The following is a 24,269-nucleotide window of genomic DNA, read 5'->3' as shown; positions in this document are numbered from 1 at the left end:
TCGAGTTTTTCAACTCTTTTGTTGTCGTCCAATGGTGGGACTAAGTTGGCCGGAGGCGATGGGGTGGGGGAAAACAAAGATGGTCTATAAAAATTATACTTCAGCACTTTGTGCTCATGTTTGTATATTAACTCCGATTGTCGATTTTATCCTCATAAGTGGACGAATCGTAACAAGTAGTAAAATGGACATTTTAAATCTGGATTATCATTCCCATAAGGACTATACTTTAACACTCAATTTATTATTCCTAATTTCTATTTGATGAAAATAAACAAAACAAAAAAATGATTGAATGTGATTTTTAAATCTAACTACTAAAAATTTCGTGAATGCAACAGAAAATCAGTGAGAATTCAAGTAATGAATGGATATTAGGGCGGAACAAATTCACCTATTGGTTACTTTTATTTCTAATATCGAGATTCATAAAACTAAAGTAGTGTTCGGTTGAATTCTTCTATAGCATTCAATTTACCCCTCTCGAGTTCTCATTGAGCCTACTTAAATATTTCAATTTCATATCTATATGCAAATCAAACTTACTTAAACGCACTAATAGTTCTAAGAATTCATTTATAACCACAGCAATTAATATAAGTATCTATATACGTTATATTAATTTACCGAATTTTAATATGTGGTCTAAACAAGAATTTGCATCTCTACGCACTTATTAATCACGAAATCATTGAATAGTTCGCCAAAAAATTCAAAGCATTGATAACATAATTAAAATTCACACATATAATCATAACGCACAAGAATTTTAAATAAAAGAAATAAATAGTCTCAAATGAATTACATTGTTCACCCTAAAATTATATTTAGCAACTCATAGTAATGAAAGAAAAATAAGAAGTTATTATGGAAGATATCACTAGGTTTTGAATAAGAAAATCTTGCACCAAGATTTTCTTCTCCTTCCAATTTATGCTTTAACCCTTGAATTGCTTGTTATTTTGTACTCTTAAATTTTTCTCTTTAATCTCTAAGTGTGTCTATTGCATCTCAATGTGTGAATCTCCCTTCAAGATGTGAAAAATTTGTATTTATATGTGTCTTGTCATGTGTAGAAAATAGGGTTTTCATAGACTTCAGAACGGGCCAAAAATGCACCCTAGATGCACCCAAGCGGAGCCACAATGCCACGGCTCTGTTTTGGTGGCACCTTGGCGCCCTGATGGTGGCGTCGCTCCGTGTGAAAAATTCTGGCTGCGCTTCTTTCAGTATTTTTATCATTACTTAAAAGAAATAATAGTTTTAAGAATTCCTGTAGGACCACAGCAATTAATATAAGTATCTTTACATGTTATATTAATTTATCGAATTTTAATATGTGGTTTAAACAAGAATTCGCATCTCTACGTAATTATTGTTCATAAAATCATTGAATAATTGACCAGAAATTTCAAAACATTGAAAACATAATTAAAATCCACACATGCAAGTATAACGAACAAGAGTCTCGAATAAAAAAATAAAGGTTCTCAAATCAATTATATTGTTTGCCCTAAAAATAAATTAGCTACTCATAATAATGAAAGATAAACATGAAGTTATTAAGAAATTCATTACCGATTAATTGCCTGTCGGTGAATAATTTGCGAAGTGAATATGCCGTTTTTCCTTCTTGCGTGAATGGGGCGGCGTCTGCAATTTTATTCCCCACGAACTCCAAGCTGCTCCTCAATTTCCGTGCGTCCCTTCAATTTAATAAAGTAGCCTCAAGTGTGTGGAAAATAAATAAAATTGGCTTCCCTCAATTGTTGAATTCCAGCCGGCACCTTTCTTTATTTCCCTTGGCAGCCTGTTTTTTTGTTTTTTTTGTTTTCCTCATCAATTCTTTGCGTATTGGAGCCACAATAATTGACTCCAAAGTGGAGTCCAATTTCTCCTGCTGGCTCCCCTCCCGCCCCCCTTTATGTGTATATGGGAAGTGTTCTTCCTACACGTAGATTTGACAAGTATTTTTGACAAATAATCGCGACCTTTAAATGAAAAACAAATTCAACGGTTAGTATCTCATGAATCTCAAATGATTATAACTAATTCTTTCATTATCCTAGTGAAATACATATTGACCGTTGGATTTACTTCATCTAAAGATCACAATTATTTGTTAAAAATACTTGTCAAATCCATATGTAGGAGGAACACTCCCCTATATATATGTGTGTGGGTGTGTGTGGCAGCCCTTTTTTTATTGTTAATAGGATTTCAAACTGATTAATGAGTTCATATCCAAATACAAGTCCAAAAATTATGCCCACTTAATTTATTATTTTCTTCAAGCCATCCAATGCCTAGTTGAGTCCCTGTAATTTGGATTTTGCTATTTTTCGTCCTTTTTTTGCTTCTTTCCTTCAAATCCTTTTCCTTCATAAAATTTCACCTATTAAACATAAAATAAAAAAAAGTTAAGATATAATTTGTCAAAAAAACCATCAAATATCGCTATTTAAGGTACCGAATAAGTGTATAAAATACACTTATCTACTCCCTTATGACATGGAACAACATTAAGGTGGCACCAAAGTCATTTGTCCATAGAATCAGGGTTACTAATTGTTGAATTTGTCAATTTTAATATTCGTACTACGACAAAACTAGAAAAAAAAAAATTTAAATAGAGATCAAAGTAAAGTATAATAATCCTATCAACGAAAATAAAATACAATGACCTAATTGGAATTTGATTGACAGGAAAGTGACCGCAATTGAAATTTGACCCAAAAACAAATGTTTGCAAATATTCCGTGTAATGTAAATACCATTAAGTTGAGAAGAAATCGACGTATTTGGATTCATACTATAACTTCCCCAATTGGATAAGTCTGCCTTAGCGGCTAAGGGTTGAACGTGGCCACGCGTTTGGAACGTTTGGTTTCCAATCATAGAGCGGGTGCGTCTGAACTTGGAGATAATGGTTCATTGCTGTGATAGTTCTATAAATCAGATCCACATAAACTAAAAAAATGAGTCCATTTTCGAGGAAAGTCATTCTCACCCTTCGGCTTCTTTTTAGAATTAGGTGGATGACATTCCATAAAGTCAGGGTTGAACCAGTGTTTTGCGGGACCTGAGACCAATTTCAGATTTTGGGCTAATAAACCATAGCAAGCAATTAATTTTTGTAAAAATTACACAATCTAATAGATTTAGAGATTCAAATTCATAAATCATATGTAAAGTTTACTATTTCAAAAATTAGATATTTTATTAATTAATTAATATATTTTAAATATTAATAATTATATTAGATTATTAAATATATATATTCGTTACATCAAACCCTAAATTTATTTTCATTCATCCCTTTCATTTTCTCTCTCTATATCTCAGTCCCCGTCGTTTCATCCCTTTCATTTTCTCTCTCTATATCTCACCTCCATTGACAAAATCGGTCACCACCCCCTCCAAATTCAAATCATTTCTATCTTTTTCGGCGTTCAGATAAACTCTCTGCCTACTATTCTCGTCAACACCATGTCTATTGTGGTTGACGACATACGGCGAAGGCGAGGACGAATTCGGGTAAGAATTTCCCGGAATCAAAGTCGATTCCAGTGTCACATAGAGTTGGAGGCTTTTTCATTCAGTTAGAGCCTTCAACTCTCAGATTCGCGTTGGAGTCATCTCCGTTCAGTTGCTTCGCCATCATCGTTCGACATTCCCTAGTTAGGCTTTTAGGGCTTTTTGTAGGAATCTTAGACTCGAGGTTCCAACAAATTCTCTAAGGCAACAGCTGTAACCAGGGAGATTTAGTTGCTTCGCCATCATCGTTCGTCCCTGCTTGCGGCATGAGCATCATTCTGCAATGGTGGAGGTCGATCGCTGTTGCAGTTTTGGATCTAATTTTGTTGTGGTTGTGGAGTGATTTTGGTGTGTGTTTTGTTGGTAGTGGTGGTGAGGTTGCGATGCCGATTTTGGTGGTGATCGTTGTGACGTTTGGCTAGGTTGTGGGTGAAGGTGGTGGATGGGGTGAGATGTGGTGGTGGTGGTGGGTCTGGCGCCGATGATTTTGGTGGTGTTACAGTTAATGACAGTGGTGAGGTGGTGGTCACAAATGTTGAAATGGTCATACGTAATTTGGCTGATTGTGACCAATTAAAAAGATAAGTTTTGTCCACGTGACCTAAAAAATTGTTAATCTTTGATCGGTAATTTGATAATTTGTGACTGTATAATAAGTCGTGACTTATAGTATTTGTGATTTGTGACCAATAAATAAATTGTGACTTATAAGTTTTTTGATTTGTAACCGATGAACAAAATTGTGACCTATAAAATTCTTAAATTGTGACTGTAAAATAATTTGTAACATAAAATTTCTAATTTGTAACCAAAAAATAATAAATGACTAACCAAAATTTTAAATTATGACAAAATTGTATACATCTATGACCTAAATACATTTAATTAATAAAATAATTAATTAATTAATTAAATCACAAATAAATTTAAATAAAAAAATCTGATTTTTGAAGTTTGAAACTTTTTTTCTTAATTTTAAAATGTGTGATACTTAAACTCTTACTTATGAAATTTTTCCATAATTTTTTCATTTATAAGAAATTTAAGGAACTAAATTTGTTAACTTAAAATCAAAAAATAAAACAACAAATAAAATGAAATATCTAAAATATGTATATTATAATCAAATAACAATATGAAAATGTTCTAAACCATCACTTTAAATACAACTCCTCTTGTGATTTTCGAGGCAAAAATATAAATCAATTTTGTATGGTCGAGTTATTTAACTATTTCTTTTTCAATTGTTGACATGGTCAAACCATTCAATCTTTGCTGTGACATAGTTGATCGGATATAAGTTTTGATCAATTTCAATTTGGAGAAACTTCTTTCTGTGGATGCAACAGTAACTGGGATGGTGAGCAAAATCTTGCAACCAATGCAAGCATTCATAAAACAATCATTCATTTTCTTCAAGTAATGTAGCACATCAATTGCTCTTTTTATTTCTCTAGTTAAATAACACCTCAATATGATCATCTCTGTACACAATTCATCACCTATAACGTCTGAATTCCATTATGTTTCAAATACTGCTTAAGATTCTTATAAGATTTCAACAAATCGTCAACTTGCAAAGAATAAAAAATCTTCTCCAAAGAAATTGAATACATTAGTCATCTTCTATCAGTTGTTTGCCAATTTTCCATTAACCGTTTATATTATGATGATTTAAAATGTCTACATTATTTCTGAAAAACAAGATGTCATTAATTCTTTTTGGACACATTTCAACTAAAAAGTCCCTTATCTTTTAATCAATGTAAATATCCTTCCAATTTCAAGATCATCAAAATTCAAAAAAAAGCAATTCTCTTGATTTAAATTTTCATGTTGAACATTATCTTCATCATTCTGTATTGACTTATCCATATTGGCAGGTTCAGTCATTTCTAAATTCTCTTTCCGTTCATTCACATTGTCATTATCATCCTGATTCTGTTGTTCCTAAATCATTAAATTTTTTGGTGTTCCTTCCTTCTCTTTTATTTTCTTGCCATTAACGTACTTATCCATATATTCAGCTTGGCTTCGAATTAATGACTTAATTCTTTTCCCCTTCTTCATTTTTTGAACTCCTGACGCAAATTTAGGAGCTATGGTATTTGACTCAAGTCACTTAACAACTAACACTTACTGAAAGTTAAGAGTAAAAGAGGATCAAATTAGTTTAAAAAAGAAAATCAAAATTGATGACCCAACGAAATGGACCGAACGATGCGGTCGCCGATTGGATTTGGGAGAAGTTGCAAACTTGTAGAGTAGTGTCGTTGCCTCGTTAGTCAGGAGTCTATGCGGGCCTTTGGCAGAGGCTTCTTGGATATCTTCTCAGGTTCGGCCCTGCATAATGTGTAAAAATGAGGCCATTAATTTTTTTTAAGTGTTGATAAAATCAATAACAAAAGTGTGTTACATCATCAAATATAAACAAAGCTGTCAATCATGATTTAAGTATAGAAAAACTATTCTTCTTAAGCCCCACCTTTTTTAGGAAATGAGTTTTACAATAATGATTTTTTCAAGAATGTGTGGTTAAAAATAGATTTTTTTTTTTTTTTTGAATTTATGTACAAAATATTTTCTTATAAGAATGTGTGTTTGAAAATGAGTTTGAGAAAAAAAAATTATTTTATTAATTGTCATATAGGGGCTAAAATTCGAAAAAAAATATAGGATTATTAGAGAACTAAAAGTTAGTACTTAAGACCACTTTTTATTTGACGTGGGTATTATTTATTCATGTCTGAACTCAATTAAATGCTAGTTTCATTTATTTTATACGCACGTCAAATAAAAATTGACACGAAATGTTAACTTTATGTACTCTAAAAGTACTAAAAATTTATCAAAATTCGAAATTTTATAGTACTACCGAAATAAAAATTGATAAAATTTATAAACGCGTGAAAAATAATTAATACATTATTAAATTACAGACGTGTGGTGAAAATTAATGAAAACACATTTTAAAACGTTAGGTATAATTTATTATGATGTACTTTCTTCGGTTTGACTTATTTTCTTCGTATAATTAGCCCTTGTTTGGTTTTCATTACATTACATTCTATTTTTCTCTCTCCTATTTTCAACCACACAATCTTCCATAAAATAATATTACATGTCAATCGAAAATTTTTCTTTCTTTTTCAACCACTCATTTTTCAAAAAATACTATTCTATATATTAAATTTTCCCCGTAATGGGGGGGCCAAATAGGGGCTTATTATGCACGCCTATTTTGATTTTTAGATTAGTCGGCATTCATTGACTTTTCCACTACTGTGTGCTACTGCTGTGCTGTATATATTATCCATGAATCAGAGAGAAAAGGGCAGACCAGCAGAAGGCGGAGTTTCAACACTCATTTAATTCTCATATAAAAAAAAAAAAATTAGTTCGTGGGAGCTTTTTAATAGACATTGATAAGATGCAGAACGCTTTAAAATATGTTCTTGTTCTTTCAATGATTTGCCTCCTCCTCACCTCTGCAGTTGCTCGTGGAGGCGGTGGAGCAAGGGGTGGCGGCATTGGTCGAGGCAGCGGTGGTGGAACAAGAACTGTGACGCGTCCACTAATCAATGGCAATCCAAACCGCCACTCCAGTAACAGCAGCCCATCTACCTCTATAGCACTGTCGTCTTTAAGTATGGCGTACTTAGTTTATACTTTATTTCTTGGGTTGCATTATTAAAGTAGATTTTAGGAATTAATTATCAATTTTAACAACGATTTAATTTGTATATTTTTTGTACAAAAATACAAAAGTTTTAATGGAATTATTGTTGATACAGTAGTTAATTACGATAATCTTATGTACGATTTGTGAAATGTGAAAATCATTATTCTGGATGGACAAAGATTATGCTTTCTCGTTGCTCTTTGACAACAAATCCATTAACAAACGTTGAGTGTGCACAAAAATCTCTCGCCAGTTTGCCACATGGAATTGGTGTTGATAAGATGAACATGTGAGCATTTAACGTAACTGTGACAGAAGTCACAGAATTGGAATTTAGATGACTGCATATATTTGATCCATAAAACAAATATCAACAAAAGAAATTGTTCTCCTGTCCATGAGGACGGGATAAGGTGTCCACTTGTTGATGTGACAAGTGAACCTTACTTACGATTCTCTCCTAATATGATAACCTTAAATAAAGATCTCTTCAAAGTAGATAAGATAAAACTTCCTTTTATGGACAAGAGAACATGAGTTCATTAGCAAATAATTCAAGTTATGTAAATATCGAAGTGAACAAAAAATTAACGTATTTGTGTTCAACCTATAAGTTCCCCAATTAGATAAGTCTACTTTACCGCGAAGCTTCTTATTTATTGATCTTGCCCAGCGTTAGGGAGGGGTTTTCCCTCTCCTCATCAAAAACGACTTCGTTTGGCCGTGAATTTTGTTTCCAATCATAGCCCTGGTGAGTAACGTGATTCCCAACCAACTTAAAAGATATTGGTGCATTGATGTGAAATATCTGGAAATCAGACCTCAGAAATTAAGCATGCATTTGGTTTGTTATTTTTAGTTTTCAATTTTGAAAAACACTGAAATTGTATTTGGTCTTTGTCACGAAAATCTTGGAGATATTTTGATCCAGGCTTAGAAAATCAACCAAACGAACACCACAATTATCTAATCTTGATCCAAAACCTCACCTCCACTTTGATTGTCACAAGTCCTCTTAACCCCACAAAGAAAAAATAATGGTGATAGTATTAGCAAGAGTAGGAAGAAGAAGAAATGACGACAATGGTGGAAATCTTTCCCAATTTTCCCCCAAGCCGGCTGTCCCCTCTCTACTTTTCCTTCTTACACTCTACACACACACACCCCCATCACACGGCTGTATAATGGATATATAAATGCTAAACATTAGGTCACTTTTTGGGCCAATCTCTCACTATAAATAACTAAAGGGCAAAGTTAAAGAATAAATTGGCTAACTAATATCACCATTCGACTAACTAAATCCAACTCAATAATTTGGACCATCCACAAGTGTAGGTTGTTTCTAGGTCAAGCCAAGTATATGGTGTCGATAAATTATTCGACATCTGTTTTAAATCATCGTCGGGACTTATTGGGTATCAAAACCCAACAAATTTTCACATTGATACCCAATCAACTTGTAAGCAACTAAAACACAAAGTTTATACTCGCATAATCAAAGTAACCAATAAAATTGGAATCACGGACCTTAACTTGTTTTTCGAACTTGAAACACATACCATACTTGCTACATATAATCAGGGCTAAGGTTATAATAATAATAATAATAATAATAATAATAATAATAATAATAATAATAATAATAATAATAATAATAATAATAATAATAATAAAAAATAAATAAATACACACAAGTAGAAGCATATAATAACTAAAAACAATCAAGAGCAAATAAACATGCAATGAAAATATAACATAGGATAACACACAAATCTTTTCAAATATGCTCATGCAAAATTTGGATATGTTGGAATCTAAATGATGTAGATGTCTTGTTGGTGGGATCCTCTGCTCAAGCTATCCATGTTAGTGTTAATGCGTGTAATAGTAAATGGAGTTGTGCGGTGTCAGTGGTATATGGGGATAATATCCCAGTTAAGCGTCTTGATCTATGGGATGATTTAGTAGTTAGGCATGGAGGTTTCACATATTTGCCATGGTGGTCATGGGGGACTTCAATTCTGTTCTCTCCCCTTTAGAAGTGGCAGGTGGTTCGTCTTCTTGACCTACGTGGCAAAATGATCTTGGGAATTGCATGGCGACTGTGGGGTTGGATGATTTGAAGTTTGAAGGCTATTTATATACATGGACTAGTAAACGTGTATCTGATCCTACTCTCAAGAAACTAGATTGTGTATTGGTGAATTCGATGTGGGAAGACAAATTTCATGGATCGGTAGCTAAATTTCTTACTGCTGGAGTGTCGGATCATTCTCCTATGGTTGTTAAACTTGCAGAATTACCGCGTAGAAAGATTCCATTCCGTTTCTTTGATTTTTGGATGGGTCATCCGGATATCATTCCTTTGGTGGCTCAGGTATGGGGTGAAGCAGTCGTGGGAACCCCTATGTTTTGTTTGTGTTCGAAGTTGAAAAAACTGAAGCTCGCCTTGAAACATTTTAATAAGGAGCATTTTTCAAAACTTCCTACGAGAGTTACTCAAGCTCGGACTGACATAGAACATGTTCAGTGTTTGATTCAACATTCGCCTTTGGATTCATCGTTACATAGGGAAGAGGCTCGGTTACAAAAGGAATTTTGTGAGTTGAGTAGGGCTGAAGAAGGCTTTTTGAGACAAAAATCTCGTGTTAAATGGCTGAATTTAGGTGACCAGAATACTGCTTTCTTCTTCAAGGTTTTGAAAAGTCACTATGGCAAAAGTAAGATGGTTTCTATTTGTAAAGATGATGGTACTAGAGTGGAGGAGCCACATGAGATCAGTGAAGTCATTGTTGCGTTCTATCAAAATCTCCTTGGTCAACAGTCTAGTGGTGAGAGTCTAGATATGGACTTGCTTCGAAAAGCTCTTCCTAAGAGTATATCAGCAGTGTAGAATGAAAGCCTTGATAGAGATGTGTCATTTGAGGAGATTAAAGAGGTTTTGTTCTCTTTGAAAGACAACAAGGCTCCAGGGCCATATGGTTTTAATGCAGTTTTCATCAGGAGGACTTGGAGTATTGTGGGAAATGATGTCTTATGTGCAATCAAGTCCTTTTTTTGACTCGGGACATCTATTGAAGCAAGTTAATGCTACTTCCATCTCATTGGTCCCTAAGGTTCATAATCCTTCTCAGGTAAAGGACTTTAGGTCTATCTCTTGTTGCAATACTATTTATAAATGTATTGCTAAGCTTATTGCCAATAGAGTTAAAACGGTGCTCCCAGACATTGTGGGCCCCAACAAACTGCATTTGTTAAAGGACGGCATATTAGTGATAATATCCTTCTTTCCCAAGAATTGTTGAGGAATGATCACCGCATGGGAGGATTACCTAGGTGTGCTCTTAAAATTGATCTCATGAAAGCATATGATTCTATTCATTGGGATTTCCTCTTTGCGGTTTTTAGGGTGATTGGTTTTCCCGAGAGAGTTGTTAGGTGGATTATTGAGTGTGTCACTACCACTCGTTCTTCGATTTCCATTAATGGGGAGCTGCATGGTTTCTTTGCGGGCGGGTGAGGTTTGAGGCAAGGAGATCCTTTGTCACCCTATTTGTTTGTCTTGGCAATGGAGGTCTTCTCAGGTTTAATGGGGTTGATGGTTTCTGAATAGGACTTTAAATACCACTGGAGGTGTGAGAAGGAGAAGATCACCCACTTGTATTTTGCTGATGATCTTATGGTCTTTTGTAGGGCTGAGGTTGGTTCAGTTTCTCTCATTGGAAAATGCATTAATCGATTCAAAGCTCTTTTTGGACTTATTCCTAATTTAGATAAGAGTAATCTATTTGCCAGTGGTGTTTCTTCATATCTTAAGGATCAGTTGCTTGATGTCTTGGGGTATAAGGAAGGCGTGTTACCGGTACGTTATCTTGGTGTTTCGCTTATCTCTACCAAATTGAGGGCTTTGGATTGTAAGAAACTGGTGGACCGTATTATAGCTAGGGCTAAGAGTTGGACTTGTCGAGCGCTCTCCTATGCAGGCAGGTTACAACTTATTAAGTCAGTATTATTTTCTATTTAGGTCTATTGGTCCTTTGTATTTCTTTTACCTAAGGCTGTGATCAAGCAAGTGGAAAATTCACTACGGGCCTTCTTATGGAAGAGTAGTGACCTTGGCATCAGTGGGGGCTAAAGTGGCTTGGGCAAAAATCTATATGCCTAAGGAAGAGGGCGGTTTGGGTCTATGGAGCTTGGAGATTTGGAATAAGGCTGCCATGTTAAAGTACCTTTGGTCCCTTTGTACGGATTCTGCCTCCTCTCTTTAGGTTTCATGGGCACATTGTTATTTACTTAAAGGATGGAGCATTTGGGAATTGAAGTGTCCTAGGGATTTCTCTTGGAGTTGGAGGAAGATTCTTGGACTCTGGGATATAGGAAGGGACAAAATGAAATTCAGAATTGGTAATGGTAGAAGTGCCTCGCTTTGGTATGATAATTGACATCCTCTTGGCCCTTTAGAGAAGATTTTTTGGAGAGAGGATAATTCGTGAATCCAAATTGAGTAGACTAGCTAAGGTGGCTGTTATTGTTGAGGGTGATACTTAGAGATGGCCATCAGTTCGTTCCCCAGCTTTATCTGACTTAATGCGAGATACGCTTGCCACTTTTTGGCCGGATAGTAATAGAGAAGATGTATTATGATGGGAGATTGATGCACTGGGAGTGTTCTTTGTTCGGAGTGCTTGGGAGTCTCTTCGACTTTGCTGCCATAGGGTAGCTTGGTATCATATTGTTTGGTTCCCTAAATGTATTCCACGTCATGCATTCATCCTTTGGCTAGCTATTCAAGGTGACATCTATACACAGACAAAGCTTCTTCGCTTTGGTTTGGTACAGTCTATGCGTTGTGTGCTGTGTGATTGTTCAGTGGAGGATTTGAATAATCTTTTCTTTACTTGCCCATTTTCTGAGCGTGTTTGGAATACTTTGCATGCGAAATGTAACTTGCCTTGGGTTCAACGGCGTTGGCCAGATACTCTTTCTTGGATGGAACAATTTCGTGGGAAGTCATTGTCTTCCATCGTTATTCAGTTGATGTTTGCAGCTTCGATTTATGCTATTTGGCGTGAGCGCAATTCTAGGACCTATGGGGAGGCTCCTAAACATGAGTTTGCTATTATTCAAGATATTATTTTCTCTATTTGTGCACGAGTGAATTCATGTAGGGGCTTGGTTCCATCTAATGAGAATAGGTGGCTCCAACGCTCTTGGAGTTTTTCTGCGAATATTTTTTATTGTCGTGATTAGGATATGAGCACTAATTTAGGTTTCTGTTATTGTTGTTAGGAAGGCATTTATTCCTAGCATTGTTTCCTGGGGTATGCCCCTGTGATTTGTACTTTATTTTTACACTTTGGATATAATATACTTACCTTATCCAAAAAAAAAGTAAAACAACAAACTAACATCAAATTAATCAATCAAACGACCAACACATGTGCAATAAATGCATAAATGACTCTACGAAAATATTTCACCTCGCTTATCCTGTTCCATTCTATATTACTTGCACCTCGAGAACACATATCTCTTCTCAATCGGCCACCATTTCTCATTAGATTGGTTACTAACTCATGTCTAACTGGTAAATCACTATAGATCCAAAGTCCAGGGATTATCCTCTATCATCACCTCACTTCTCTCAACCTAAGTAGATAATGGATCTACACCTAATAGAAGTGATTTGAATGTCTCTCTTACACTCTACTTGATCAGAGTCTTCACAGATAACGAATTTCAACGTTTAATCACCTCTTGACTCGTGATCCAAATATCACATTCCACTTCCCAGTACAAATCACCAATGTACCCCTAGGTATATATACCCCACATTACCAAAAGACAACCTCACACTTACTACTAATGCATCTCAAACCCTACTATGGCAAAAATAACATCTTTGGCAACCATAAAAGTTAGGGCTCAATTTAAATTGATCTACGAACCACAAAGTTACTCAAACACCAATGCTCAAAAAATTTATGAATAATTTATCCCATAAGAGAAGGGTGAAGATGACGTTAACAAAGAGAATAGAAGAGAGAGTTGGTTACTTCACTACACTTACAAAGGATGCTCACAACGAGAAAAAAAGATAACCTTAGCATGGCTGTCTCACATGATCTCACGAACTACGCGGGCTCACAAAGATAAAGGAGAAAAAGGTCACCCATCTTTCTTCTCACTACCACACTCTCATACACCACTCACAGAGCTCACACCGCCAACATGGTAAAATAAGTACTCTATAGATCTTAACCCATTGTGCATGGAAACACATTACACAAAGTAATAAGACCACCCAATTACATACACAAACAAATTGAAAGTATAACATATCAATGCAACAGAATTAAGCAATCACACACATGCAGAAAATATTATATATAGATGCACATGTAGTAACGCAGTTTACTCTCAATAAACCTCACTTGAGTCATAACTCGACCTAGTGGCAACATTCGTCTCACTACTTTCCTTTTATTATCATTCCTATGACAGTCTATTTCACCATGTCCTAATTTACCGCAGTTAAAACACATATTACTTTTTGCATTTGTCTTAGACTTATATTTGCCTTCAACAATTTTATTAAGATGATGATGATGATGATGATGATGATGATAATAATAATAATAATAAAATAAATAAATTCATTTAGTCAAATTGAAAAACTCACATTTTTTCCATTTAAAAAAAAAGGAACTCAAAATGTGTCGTCATTTTATGAAAAAATGCCAAAACACAAAATACAACCAACAACATCCGCACACAAAGTATCAACATATTCCAACAGAATAGTCAAACAAAGCTTTCTTAAGGTCACTTGCAATTGTAACAGTGAAAAAATTATTTGGCAATAAATTCATAAATAATTTATGGCGAATAATTAACAAGTAATTCCTAAGTTTAACAATGGGCAATGGTTACCCTTTCAAGGTAACCCAAACCTAACATCACCCCCACACGATTTCTAATGATAAAATAAATGACCATGCTACACAAGTCTCTACAGCAATAATAAAAGGCAAACAATATGATACCAGACGGACAATATCTACTAGGAAAGATGAGAATTCACTACTTTAGGGCTACCGCTAGGGATGTAAACGAGCCGGGCCGAGCCTGCTCGCGAGCTTAAAGTTTTGACTCGGGCTCGGCTCGGTTAAAATGATCGAGCTTTTTTGCGGGCTCTCGGCCAAAAAAAAGGCTCGACCCGAGCTGGGCAGGCTCGTTTTCTCCCTTCTTTTATTTTTATTTATTTATTTATTTATTTTCCCTAAATTGCTTCCTTGAAGACAAGGCAGCCTCAAATTTTTTTTTTTTTTAAAAAAGCTTTCGAGTTCACGGGCCGGCTCGAGCAAAGCCAGGGTCCCCAAAATGGGGCTCGGCCCGAGCCTAGGCTCGGGTCTACCTAGCCCCGAGCCGACGAGCCCGATTGTCATCCCTGGCTACCGCCACTATTCATCCTAAAATTTTCAGCAACCCCAGCAATACAAAATGGTACCCGACACCCGAACATCGATGGGCAAAGTCATCTAGATTTCACTATACTGCTTGAAATAAAAATTCGACAACATCACAGAGTCTGTCTCGTTGTCGGCAACAAATTATCTTTTGATGCCATTGGCGGAATCTTCTTGACGTGTCGTCACGGGCCTCACCGACATTCTGCGGGTCGATGTTGAACCTCACGTGCTAGCCACCCTAATGAGCCCCGCCCTGCCAAGTCCATCAATGGTCTCTGTTTCTCCAACAGATAAGTGGTTTGGTAGAAAAACACCAAAACAATTTCAATAGCTTTGAAATAAAATCCCAAAATTTTATCCATCTCTCTACCCGGTTTCCAACTTTGTTTTCAGCCTTTTTCAACCCGTTTTAAAACCCAAAAATCATAGATTTCTTAACTATACAAGCTCTAATACCATTTTTTGGAGAAATCTTGATATGATCTCAGAAAAATTAACCAAATGAACACCACAATCACCAAGGCTTTTTCAACCCGTTTTAAAACCCAAAAATCATAGATTTCTTAACTATACGTTGCATTCACTTTGGTTGCAACAAGTCCTCTCAACCCCACAAAGGAGAATGATGGTAGTGGTATTAGAATGAGTAGGAAGAAGAAGAACAAACAACAATGGTAGAAATCTCTCCCAAACATTAGGTCACTTTTTGGGCCAATCTCTCACTCTAAATGGGCCTCTAACACATGGGCAAAAGTAAAAAACAAATTGGCTAACTAATATCACCATTCAACTAACTAAATCCAACTCAATAACTTAGGCCATCCAAATTGTAGATTGCCTATTTCTACCCACTCCGATTACCCTTCTTCTAACCTACAAAGGACACAAAGGGGGTGATGCTTTCCAAGCAACCAGGAGAGGAAAGAGAAGAGAAAATAATAGTGGAATATCACTAAAGAAATTATCAGATTTTGTAGAATAAAATTTCATAAAATGACTTTTCAAAATTTCAAGCCAAACGTGTTTTCTATTTTGAAAACTAATTTTTCGAAATAATTAACCAATCACTTTTTTAGCAATCTTAAAATAAACACTCAAAACAGAACATCAAAATGAGTTCAAAACTCAAAATTAAAAACTAAGACACAAATCAAATCGACACTAACAAATGAGTCCATTTTTAAGGAAACTCGTACTCACCCTTCGTCCTTTATTGTGCGTTTATTGAAATAGTTTTAAAAAAAATTAAATGATAGTGCAAAAGTTAATAATAAATTTTAGCTACAATTTTAATGAGATTCAAAATTTTATCATTTTTTTTTAATTATGTTTCTATTTGGTCAAAATTAAAATTAAATTTTTAGTGCATTTTGATAAAAGTTAATGAAATATGTGGTGAAAAAAATTATGAATCCCATAAAATGTATTATTAAAATTAATTGACTTTGGTTTAGATTAAAGATTAAAATTTTTATAGAACAATGGCTATATATTTTAATAACTTTTATCAAAGTTTATAAAAACTTTTATCAAAAGTTTTATTAAACATGATCACCTATATTTGAAAAAACTTTAGTACTCTCGTAGCCCCTATTTTGTGAACTTTAATTAAAAAAAAAAAAAAAAAACATTTGTTGTGAATAGTATTTTTTTTTTTTTTTTTGGAGAATATATGATTAAAAAGTAGGAAGAAGTTTTGAATTTACATGTAGTATATTTTATTATATGAATGTATTGTTGAAAATAAATATAAGAAATAAATTAAAGTAAATTAAAGGCGATCAAACAGTATTGAAAGTCTATACTTTCGGCCACTTTTCATCATATAAGTGTGTGTATATATTTTTTTATGAATCTTAATTAAACTTCAGTGTCATTTATTTAATATACATGTCAAATAAAAAGTGATAAGAGAATGCTGGCTTTCCATACGGGGCTGCGAAAATTTCTAGTATATCCATATTAAAATTTAATGAAATTTGTGCACATGGGAGATTATTAATAAATTGTTTCAGACTTGCGGTGAAAATGAATGGAAATTAATACCAAATTGCACCCTTAATTTAGGAGCTGTAACTTTTTGACTATCATGATAGAGACTTTCCGCCATTTGTATAACTATGAGACACGCCTATTTTGATTTTCAACCAATACTTCGTGGAGTTTTCCGCCGCACCGCGTTGTCGTGTGCTACTGCTGTATATATAAGATCCATGAATCAGAGATCTGAGGGCACCAGCAGCAGGAGAGTTTCAAAATTCAGTTTATTCTCCAGAAAAAGGAAAAACTCAATTCTTGTGAGCTTTTTAATAGACATTGAAGAGATGCAGCGCGCTATAAAATATGCTTTCGTGCTTACAATAATTTGCCTCCTCCTCACCACTGCAGTTGGTCGTGGAGGCGGTGGAGCAAGGGGTGGCGGCGTTGGTGGTGGCGGTGGTGTGGTGCGTCCACTAAATGGCAATCCAAGTGGCCACACCAAAAATAGCAGCCCATCTACCTCTATAACATGGTCATGTTTAAGTATGCCGTACTTAGTTTATGCTTTATTTCTTGGGTTGCATTATTGAAGTAGGTTTAATTATCACTTTCCACACCTATTTAATTTATACATTATTTGTACAAAAATACAAAAGTTTTTACGGAATTATTGATGATACATTAGTTGATTGCGATTATCTTATGTATGATTTGTTAAATGAGAAAATCATTATTCTCAACGGACAAAGATTATGCAGCTCTCGTTGCACTTTGACAACAAGTCCATTAAGTGTGAATACGGTGAAGGCAACCGATATGTGAATGTTAATTTTATTCATCTTTTCTCATAAAAAATTGACAAGAAAATTGTCGAAACAACATCGTCGCTACACGTAAATCCCATTTAATCCGTGATTTTATGTATTTAAAGGAGAGAAAACGAAAACCAATGAAAAATTAAGACCACAATTGAAAATACATCATTTACTTTCTTGTTAACTAAGAACTACAAAGTGCCTAATAGCAACAGCTTTAGGAGCTAACTCATGGAACTAAATCTTAATTTTCATTTTAGATAAGTTAATACTAAGGTTTCCAACCTTTTCATCATGATGTAACAAATAGGTCCTTGGCCTCTCATTTTTTTGTCCTTTTCTTTTTCGCAGGAGATGTCCTAAACTTACAGGTTTGTGGCAATAGTCCTCGATGAACAATGTCGATTCAAGTCATTTTAATGGAAAGTCAATAAAAGCAATAAGAAATAGAAAAAAGGGAGAATTGGTTAAATAGCCTAATCAAACCATGTCTTTGGTTAAATAATATCCTCCCATTGTTTCTTGGTCAAATGGCCTCTAATTATAAAATACAATTGATAAACAATGTCAAATGTCATAAATATCCCCATCATTGGAAAAGACATTAACACCCTTTTCAATTCAACTAAATTCCTCAATTCAAATTACATTCCCAATTTAATTTTAGGGCCCCAAAATCACAACCAACCGTTTTCTTCTCTTTGGCTTTCACGATTTCTACCGTAAAATCACGTTCTACATTATATTTTTCACCTATTTTGGATATCTTTTGGACATTTGAACAATAGTTTGATTACCATATTATCTACATTTAAATTTCAATTGCATTGAGGAAGGACGAAATGTATTTTTTACAAATCTCATGTAATTATACTTTTATTATTGAATTTATTATGGAATGATATTTTAGAACTTATTGGTTTTTGTATTTACTGCATTTTTGTGCTTCTACAACTATCAAATGATAACAGCACTACAACCATTATCTGCAGTGTAGAACGACACTATGGTTGTTATAATAAAAAAGGGCAGCACATTCATTATCTGTTATTTATAACTTAAATGAATTAACTTATTATTTCTCGAGACACAGATGAGTTTTGGCAATTTATAATCGTATTTAAAAATAGAAGGACACGAGCCATTTTCTTCTCAGTAACGTCACTTATTTCGTGTCGATTACTTCTATATTTTGATTTGTTTCCAACATAGCGGTCTCAAGCATTGGAACCTTAATGTATGTAAGACATAAAAGTTGATCATGTGACAAAAACGATTGAAATGACATAAATTATATTATATAAAATATATGAATGTACAAGTGTTTTTATTAGTTTCAATAAAATAAAAGTAAAGAGCATATCTCTCAACTTTTGTAAGTGTCATTTTCATTTACAACTAAATGAGTTCATTTTATTGTTTCTCGAGGCACGGATAGGACGTAGCTACTTATAAGCATGTTTAAAATAGAACAACACAAAGACTGTTTTCTTCTTAGTAATGTCACTTGTGTCGTTCTATTGATTTCTTCTATATTTCGATTTGTTTCCAATGAAATGATCTCAAATGTTGAACCCCTAACGTATGAAAAACAGAAATTGTTGATCACTTGACAAAGAATGGTTGAAATGATATAGATCAAATGATATAGAGTTAATGAAAGTACATTTGATTATATTATTTTATTAAAATATAAATAATAAGCATATCTCTCAATTTTTCTAAATATCATCTTCATCTTACAACTTAAATAAGTTAAAGTTATTACTTCTCAATCACGAATGAGACATGATTGCTTATAATCATTTTTACAAACAGAACAATATTATGGTTGATTTCTTCTTAGTAATGTCACTTTGTGTCGTTGTATTGATTTTTTTTTAAAATTTTTTTATTTGTTTTCCAACTCAACGATCTCAAACATTGAACCAATAACGTAAGACAAAGAAGTTGACGCGACAAAGAACTGTTGAAATGATACAGATTATATAATATAAAGTTGATGAAAGCAAAGTGGTTCTAGTGTTTTCATTAGAATATAAGTAATGAGTATATCTCTCAATTTTTGTAAAGTGATTGCTTATAATCATTTTTACAAACAGAACAATATTATGGTTGATTTCTTCTTAGTAATGTCACTTTGTGTCGTTGTATTGATTTTTTTTTTTAATTTTTTTATTTGTTTTCCAACTCAACGATCTCAAACATTGAACCAATAACGTAAGACAAAGAAGTTGACGCGACAAAGAACTGTTGAAATGATACAGATTATATAATATAAAGTTGATGAAAGCAAAGTGGTTCTAGTGTTTTCATTAGAATATAAGTAATGAGTATATCTTTCAATTTTTGTAAATTTCATGTCCATCTTACAACTTAAATGAGTTCAACTTATTATTTCTCTAGGTATGAAGGGGTGTAAGAGGTTCCAGTTATACATCTTACAAGGTCAGGTAGATATTGTAAAGAAAAGTTAGCACATGTTTAGTACCATAGTGAATATTCAGTTTGATATAATTCGTACATTTCACATAAAATTTGTTCTAAATTTAGCTCAAAATTGACACAAAATTCCTCAAAAGCTTGTTATCTACTAGGTGAAGTCGTGATATATATTAGTGTACCCCTAATTCTTTGAAGCTTATTCTTAATATGTTTTAAACAATCCGGCACAATTATTAAAAATATGACACATACAACGAATATGAAATAAAAAACCACCGAAATCGGGCTGTAGGACCCTGCACAATTTATCGACTGGCTTATTAACACTAGCGTTGTCAAACATAAAAGAACGCGTTTTACTCTCACAATAATATTCTCTAATAATGTTCATAATAGTGTTATTTATACTATTAGCATTGTGAGGGAAATCAATAATTTTAAAAACAATAATTTTTTATGTATATACCAAAGTAGGTCTATGTAGTGTGCAGTTGCCATATATCCACGATTAAATATATAACATCCTCATATCTTTTCAAATCAGTAATCAATTGTTTGTATTAAGAAAATATCATATTGTAGTGTGCAGTAGTTATATGCTTTGTATTGACGGTTCAGGTTGCCCTTCTGCCATGTCAATTGTTATTGATAATATTTACATACCGCTTTAGACTCTATAACTCTATCAACCACACCATCCATTGGAATCAATTTAAAGTGATCACAACATTTTGCCTATTTTTCCCCTTTCACTTTCGTCTTGTATTGGAAATATCTAAGTCATGTTCTGCTTCAGTAACATCAACGTCATCCAAATCAATTGAATTACTATTTCAATAAGCATTAAAATCTAGAATATTTTCGAGAATTAGTACTTGTTGAGACCCAAAAATTCATTCTGAAATTTGATTTTGCGTCATCATAGGTGATTTGCCTTCGACATCGCCGAACAAGCCCTCAATAAATGAGTGTGAATCCATTTATGAATTTTGAAGTTGTGATGAAATGTATAGAATATGTATAGTGTTAGTGTATAGTAAGTATAAGTAAGTAAATTTGTAGTGTGTTAAATGGGTAACTGAAATTGAAGGTAAAAAATAAGAAACGAATGTTAAATGTAGTGGTAGATTGTGTAGAAGCAAGAGAGTGAATTGTTATTGAAATATTGTGTGAAAACTTTGAAAATGGATTGGGGTATTTATAGAGTGAAAAAAAAAGGTGGTCAAATCGGCCAATTTGCAATTTCAATGATCGATTGGAAATGGTCACTGAAGTTTCAACAGCGACTTTTTAAAAAAGTGACAATTTTGGTCAATGTTCACCATGAGCCACGAGCTCGTAGCTCATGGGCTCCGCTCACCCATGGGTGAGCCAACCGGCTTAGTTTATGCTCGAGTTCGTTTAAATACAAGCCCAAGCGATCGAGCTGACAAGCTGATCGGCTCGATTGTCACCTCTAGCATTGGCTCATCACAGACATAGATGCCATTTAAATGCGAACCATAACACAATTAAATCAACATGAACTTTAGTGCAACCAAATCATGCTTGTACATAACGAATTACATGAAATATATTAAGAAAACACAAGCCTTAACCAGAATATTATAACCTGGGCTTAATCATGGTTTTATATATAATAATGAGAATATGTCTAACTTATAGAAATGACCAAAAAAATCAAAAACTTGTCCATAATAAGGTCATTTACACCATTGATAGAGGTTGAAAAATGGTGCATCGGGTACTTCTAGGCATATGCTCCCTATCCTCGGCCTAATTGGTATTCCTATATGTATATCCTAGGTATTATCGGCTTGATCACTCACCTCGGGGTCTTCGAACTCATCGCTCTCCTCGTCCTCTCCTTGTTCACTCATTTCGGGGTCCTCGATCTCATCTCCATCCTGGTCACTCACCCGAGATCCTCTATACTCGCATCAATAGAGTCCAAGGCCTCAAATATTGTTGCTAACCTCTACCTTTCTACCCTCATTATTTCGCTCTCCTTACCTTTATCCATATGTCCTATGTGAAAAAAAAAATAAAAAATAAAAATACCCTAAGGTCTTACCTTTAGGTTCAGTGCACGAGCTCTTTGTTTCTCAAGGTTTGGTAAAAAGTAAAAATGGGGAGGGAATATTTATAGGGTTTAAACATGATAGTGCACGTCTTTTGCCTCATTATTATATGACACTACACTATTTCTGAGTGACAATAGACTTCCCTTCAAATAATTTGACCATTATACGTATGCGTGTTGCTTACACGTCCAAGGACTGATTGTGGTGCACCTGACCCCGACTTGGCCTTAGGTTTACAGGGCCACTAATGATACTATAACTTTCGAGCTCTAGCTCGAGCACCTTAGCCTTGAACGTGTACGCATTGCAGTCCCTAGTTTCGTCTTGATCCTCGAGGTGGACACCTTCAACTTGAGGTCAAGGACCCCGATTTCTTTTTGGTTTGTAGGACTATCCCACTTCATCTCTCGATTGTCGCCGATCTGGTATGGGTTCATCCCAGGGTTCACTGTCCAACTATGATGAGCAGTACTACTCCACCATGTCTCCTATTTTCTGATCCCAATGAGAATTCTAAAGCCATCTGTAGTCCAATCCTATTTGGTTAACTCGTTGTTATTTCATGGACGTTTCAATTACATGTCTTACCGTCGCTATATTATATTCATGCCTAATTCATTATTTTGGCATGTTTTTTTTGTTATTGCTCACCTTATAGTCTCATTCTTATATATATATATATATATATATATATATAATTACTCGCTAAATAAGCAACATAGGTGCTATGAGAATGCCCTAGCATTTTTCGGAGGTCGTGTTCATGCTAACCCCTCCTGTTTTCTCAAATCAAGTTCAGATAATCCTAAATACGATTTTTTGTAATATTATTTGTTATGCCCCCAACTGAAACACTTCGGAAAGTCCACCACCACATCAGGCGCGGTGTGGAACGCTCATCCGAAGTGGTTTCGATGTAACTTCACCAATGGAGATGATCTGCTATCACACTACGAGGCATGGGTAATTCTGCAGGACTGACCGAAGCGCCCTTGCCCCTTGAATCCGGGGCGAAATGAACCCCGGGGACCTTGGCCTAAGGATCTGCCGCCGATTTCAAAATGAGATCTTTGTCAAGATCTTTTCTGCCCCTAAGGTTTAAAGTGATTTGACGTCTCCATGAGGCTAGTTGATGTGACGTATCAACTTTATGTCAACTCAACTCGGGAGAAATAACTATCCGCCCACTCTATAGATGCGGCTGATTGACGTCTATGAGCAGATGTCTCATACCGTTCAGATGTATACATGTGTCTCACATCCAACAGCTCTCCTCACCTATAAATATCTAAGACTTGACAAGAGGCAGAGGTAATAAAACTCTTTCTACTTAGCACTCCATAGCAAGTAAACATATATTCTGCTCTCCATTATTTTGCACAACCTTAGTATTGTTCCGATCACCTGAGTCTAACTTGACCGTCGGAGTGTATACGGCCGCCACCACCTCCTTTGGTTCCGACCGTGTGCATTTGACCGTGCGTTGATTGTGCGCAGAGAAGAATACGTGGAGTGGCTATCGATTAACCACGTGGAAGGTACTATTTCCGAGGTCAACATTATTATTATTTTATTATTATGTTTGACAAACAAAAACTCCATGATATCACGACATTGAAGTTTTCCGGTTATAAATATCTTGATTTCTTTTTTTAATTTGGACGGTTAGGCGTCTTGATTTCTTTTTAATTTGGACGGTCAGGCGGCATATACGTGTGCTTTTTTTTTCTTTTTTTTCGGGGACAAGCTTAGACGTGTGTACAGCCTACACTATCAAATAATAAAATATAAATTGCTTCCAATGAAAATAATAAAATATAAACAAGAATATTCTTGCAAGTGTAATTAATTCTAAGCTTGAACGTTCCATTTCCCATCTTAAGGGAATTCCAATCTTGGTATTGCTGAATAGAAACAATAGATGTAGCACGCAAAATTAGTTCTTGTGCTTTCAATCATCTGCCTCTTCCTCAGTTCTACAGTTGCTCCAGCGATGGAGGAGGCGGCAGTGGTGGTGGAGGTACGGTAACCTGCAACGGTGGTCAAACCAGTGGTGTACCCAATGCGGTGCGCCTCATAAACAGCAGCCCCTTCATCTCTTTTGTATGGCGGCGTTTAGTTATGTTATATTTGGCTTACGCTTCATTTTTTCATTTGCCCCGCCACTTTAATTGATCACTTGGTTATGTACAAAAATGCAAGACAAGTAATAAATTTGTATTCGTGTGTTAAATATTGATTGGAAGATGAT

The 24,269-nt window shown here is 34.7% G+C and overlaps 2 protein-coding genes and 1 long non-coding RNA gene across 3 annotated transcripts in view; 2 read left to right on the top strand and 1 right to left on the bottom strand.

The window, feature by feature from the left end:
* Nucleotides 1–1,854, bottom strand: part of LOC111396503 — a 3,193-nt gene extending 1,339 nt beyond the window's left edge. The window contains exon 1 of the long non-coding RNA XR_002703017.1: nt 1,579–1,854. This is a non-coding gene — a long non-coding RNA (uncharacterized LOC111396503). The remainder of the gene's footprint in view (nt 1–1,578) is intronic.
* A 7,463-nt stretch (nt 1,855–9,317) lies between these two features.
* On the top strand, nt 9,318–11,490 carry LOC111395190. Its single transcript, XM_023021188.1, has 5 exons — nt 9,318–10,098; nt 10,180–10,270; nt 10,448–10,738; nt 10,916–11,209; nt 11,292–11,490. Exons 1-5 carry the CDS (start codon nt 9,318–9,320, stop codon nt 11,488–11,490), a joined length of 1,656 nt encoding a protein of 551 aa, XP_022876956.1.
* A 139-nt stretch (nt 11,491–11,629) lies between these two features.
* Nucleotides 11,630–12,472, top strand: LOC111395189. Its single transcript, XM_023021187.1, has 2 exons — nt 11,630–11,651; nt 12,006–12,472. Exons 1-2 carry the CDS (start codon nt 11,630–11,632, stop codon nt 12,470–12,472), a joined length of 489 nt encoding a protein of 162 aa, XP_022876955.1.
* Nucleotides 12,473–24,269: the final 11,797 nt, after the last annotated feature.

This window comes from Olea europaea, chromosome 6 (assembly GCF_002742605.1).
Source record: "Olea europaea var. sylvestris chromosome 6, O_europaea_v1, whole genome shotgun sequence".
In the NCBI taxonomy this organism is placed as follows: domain Eukaryota; kingdom Viridiplantae; phylum Streptophyta; class Magnoliopsida; order Lamiales; family Oleaceae; genus Olea; species Olea europaea.
Note: the sequence above shows the minus strand (reverse complement) of the source record. Positions and strands in the feature narration are given on the sequence as shown.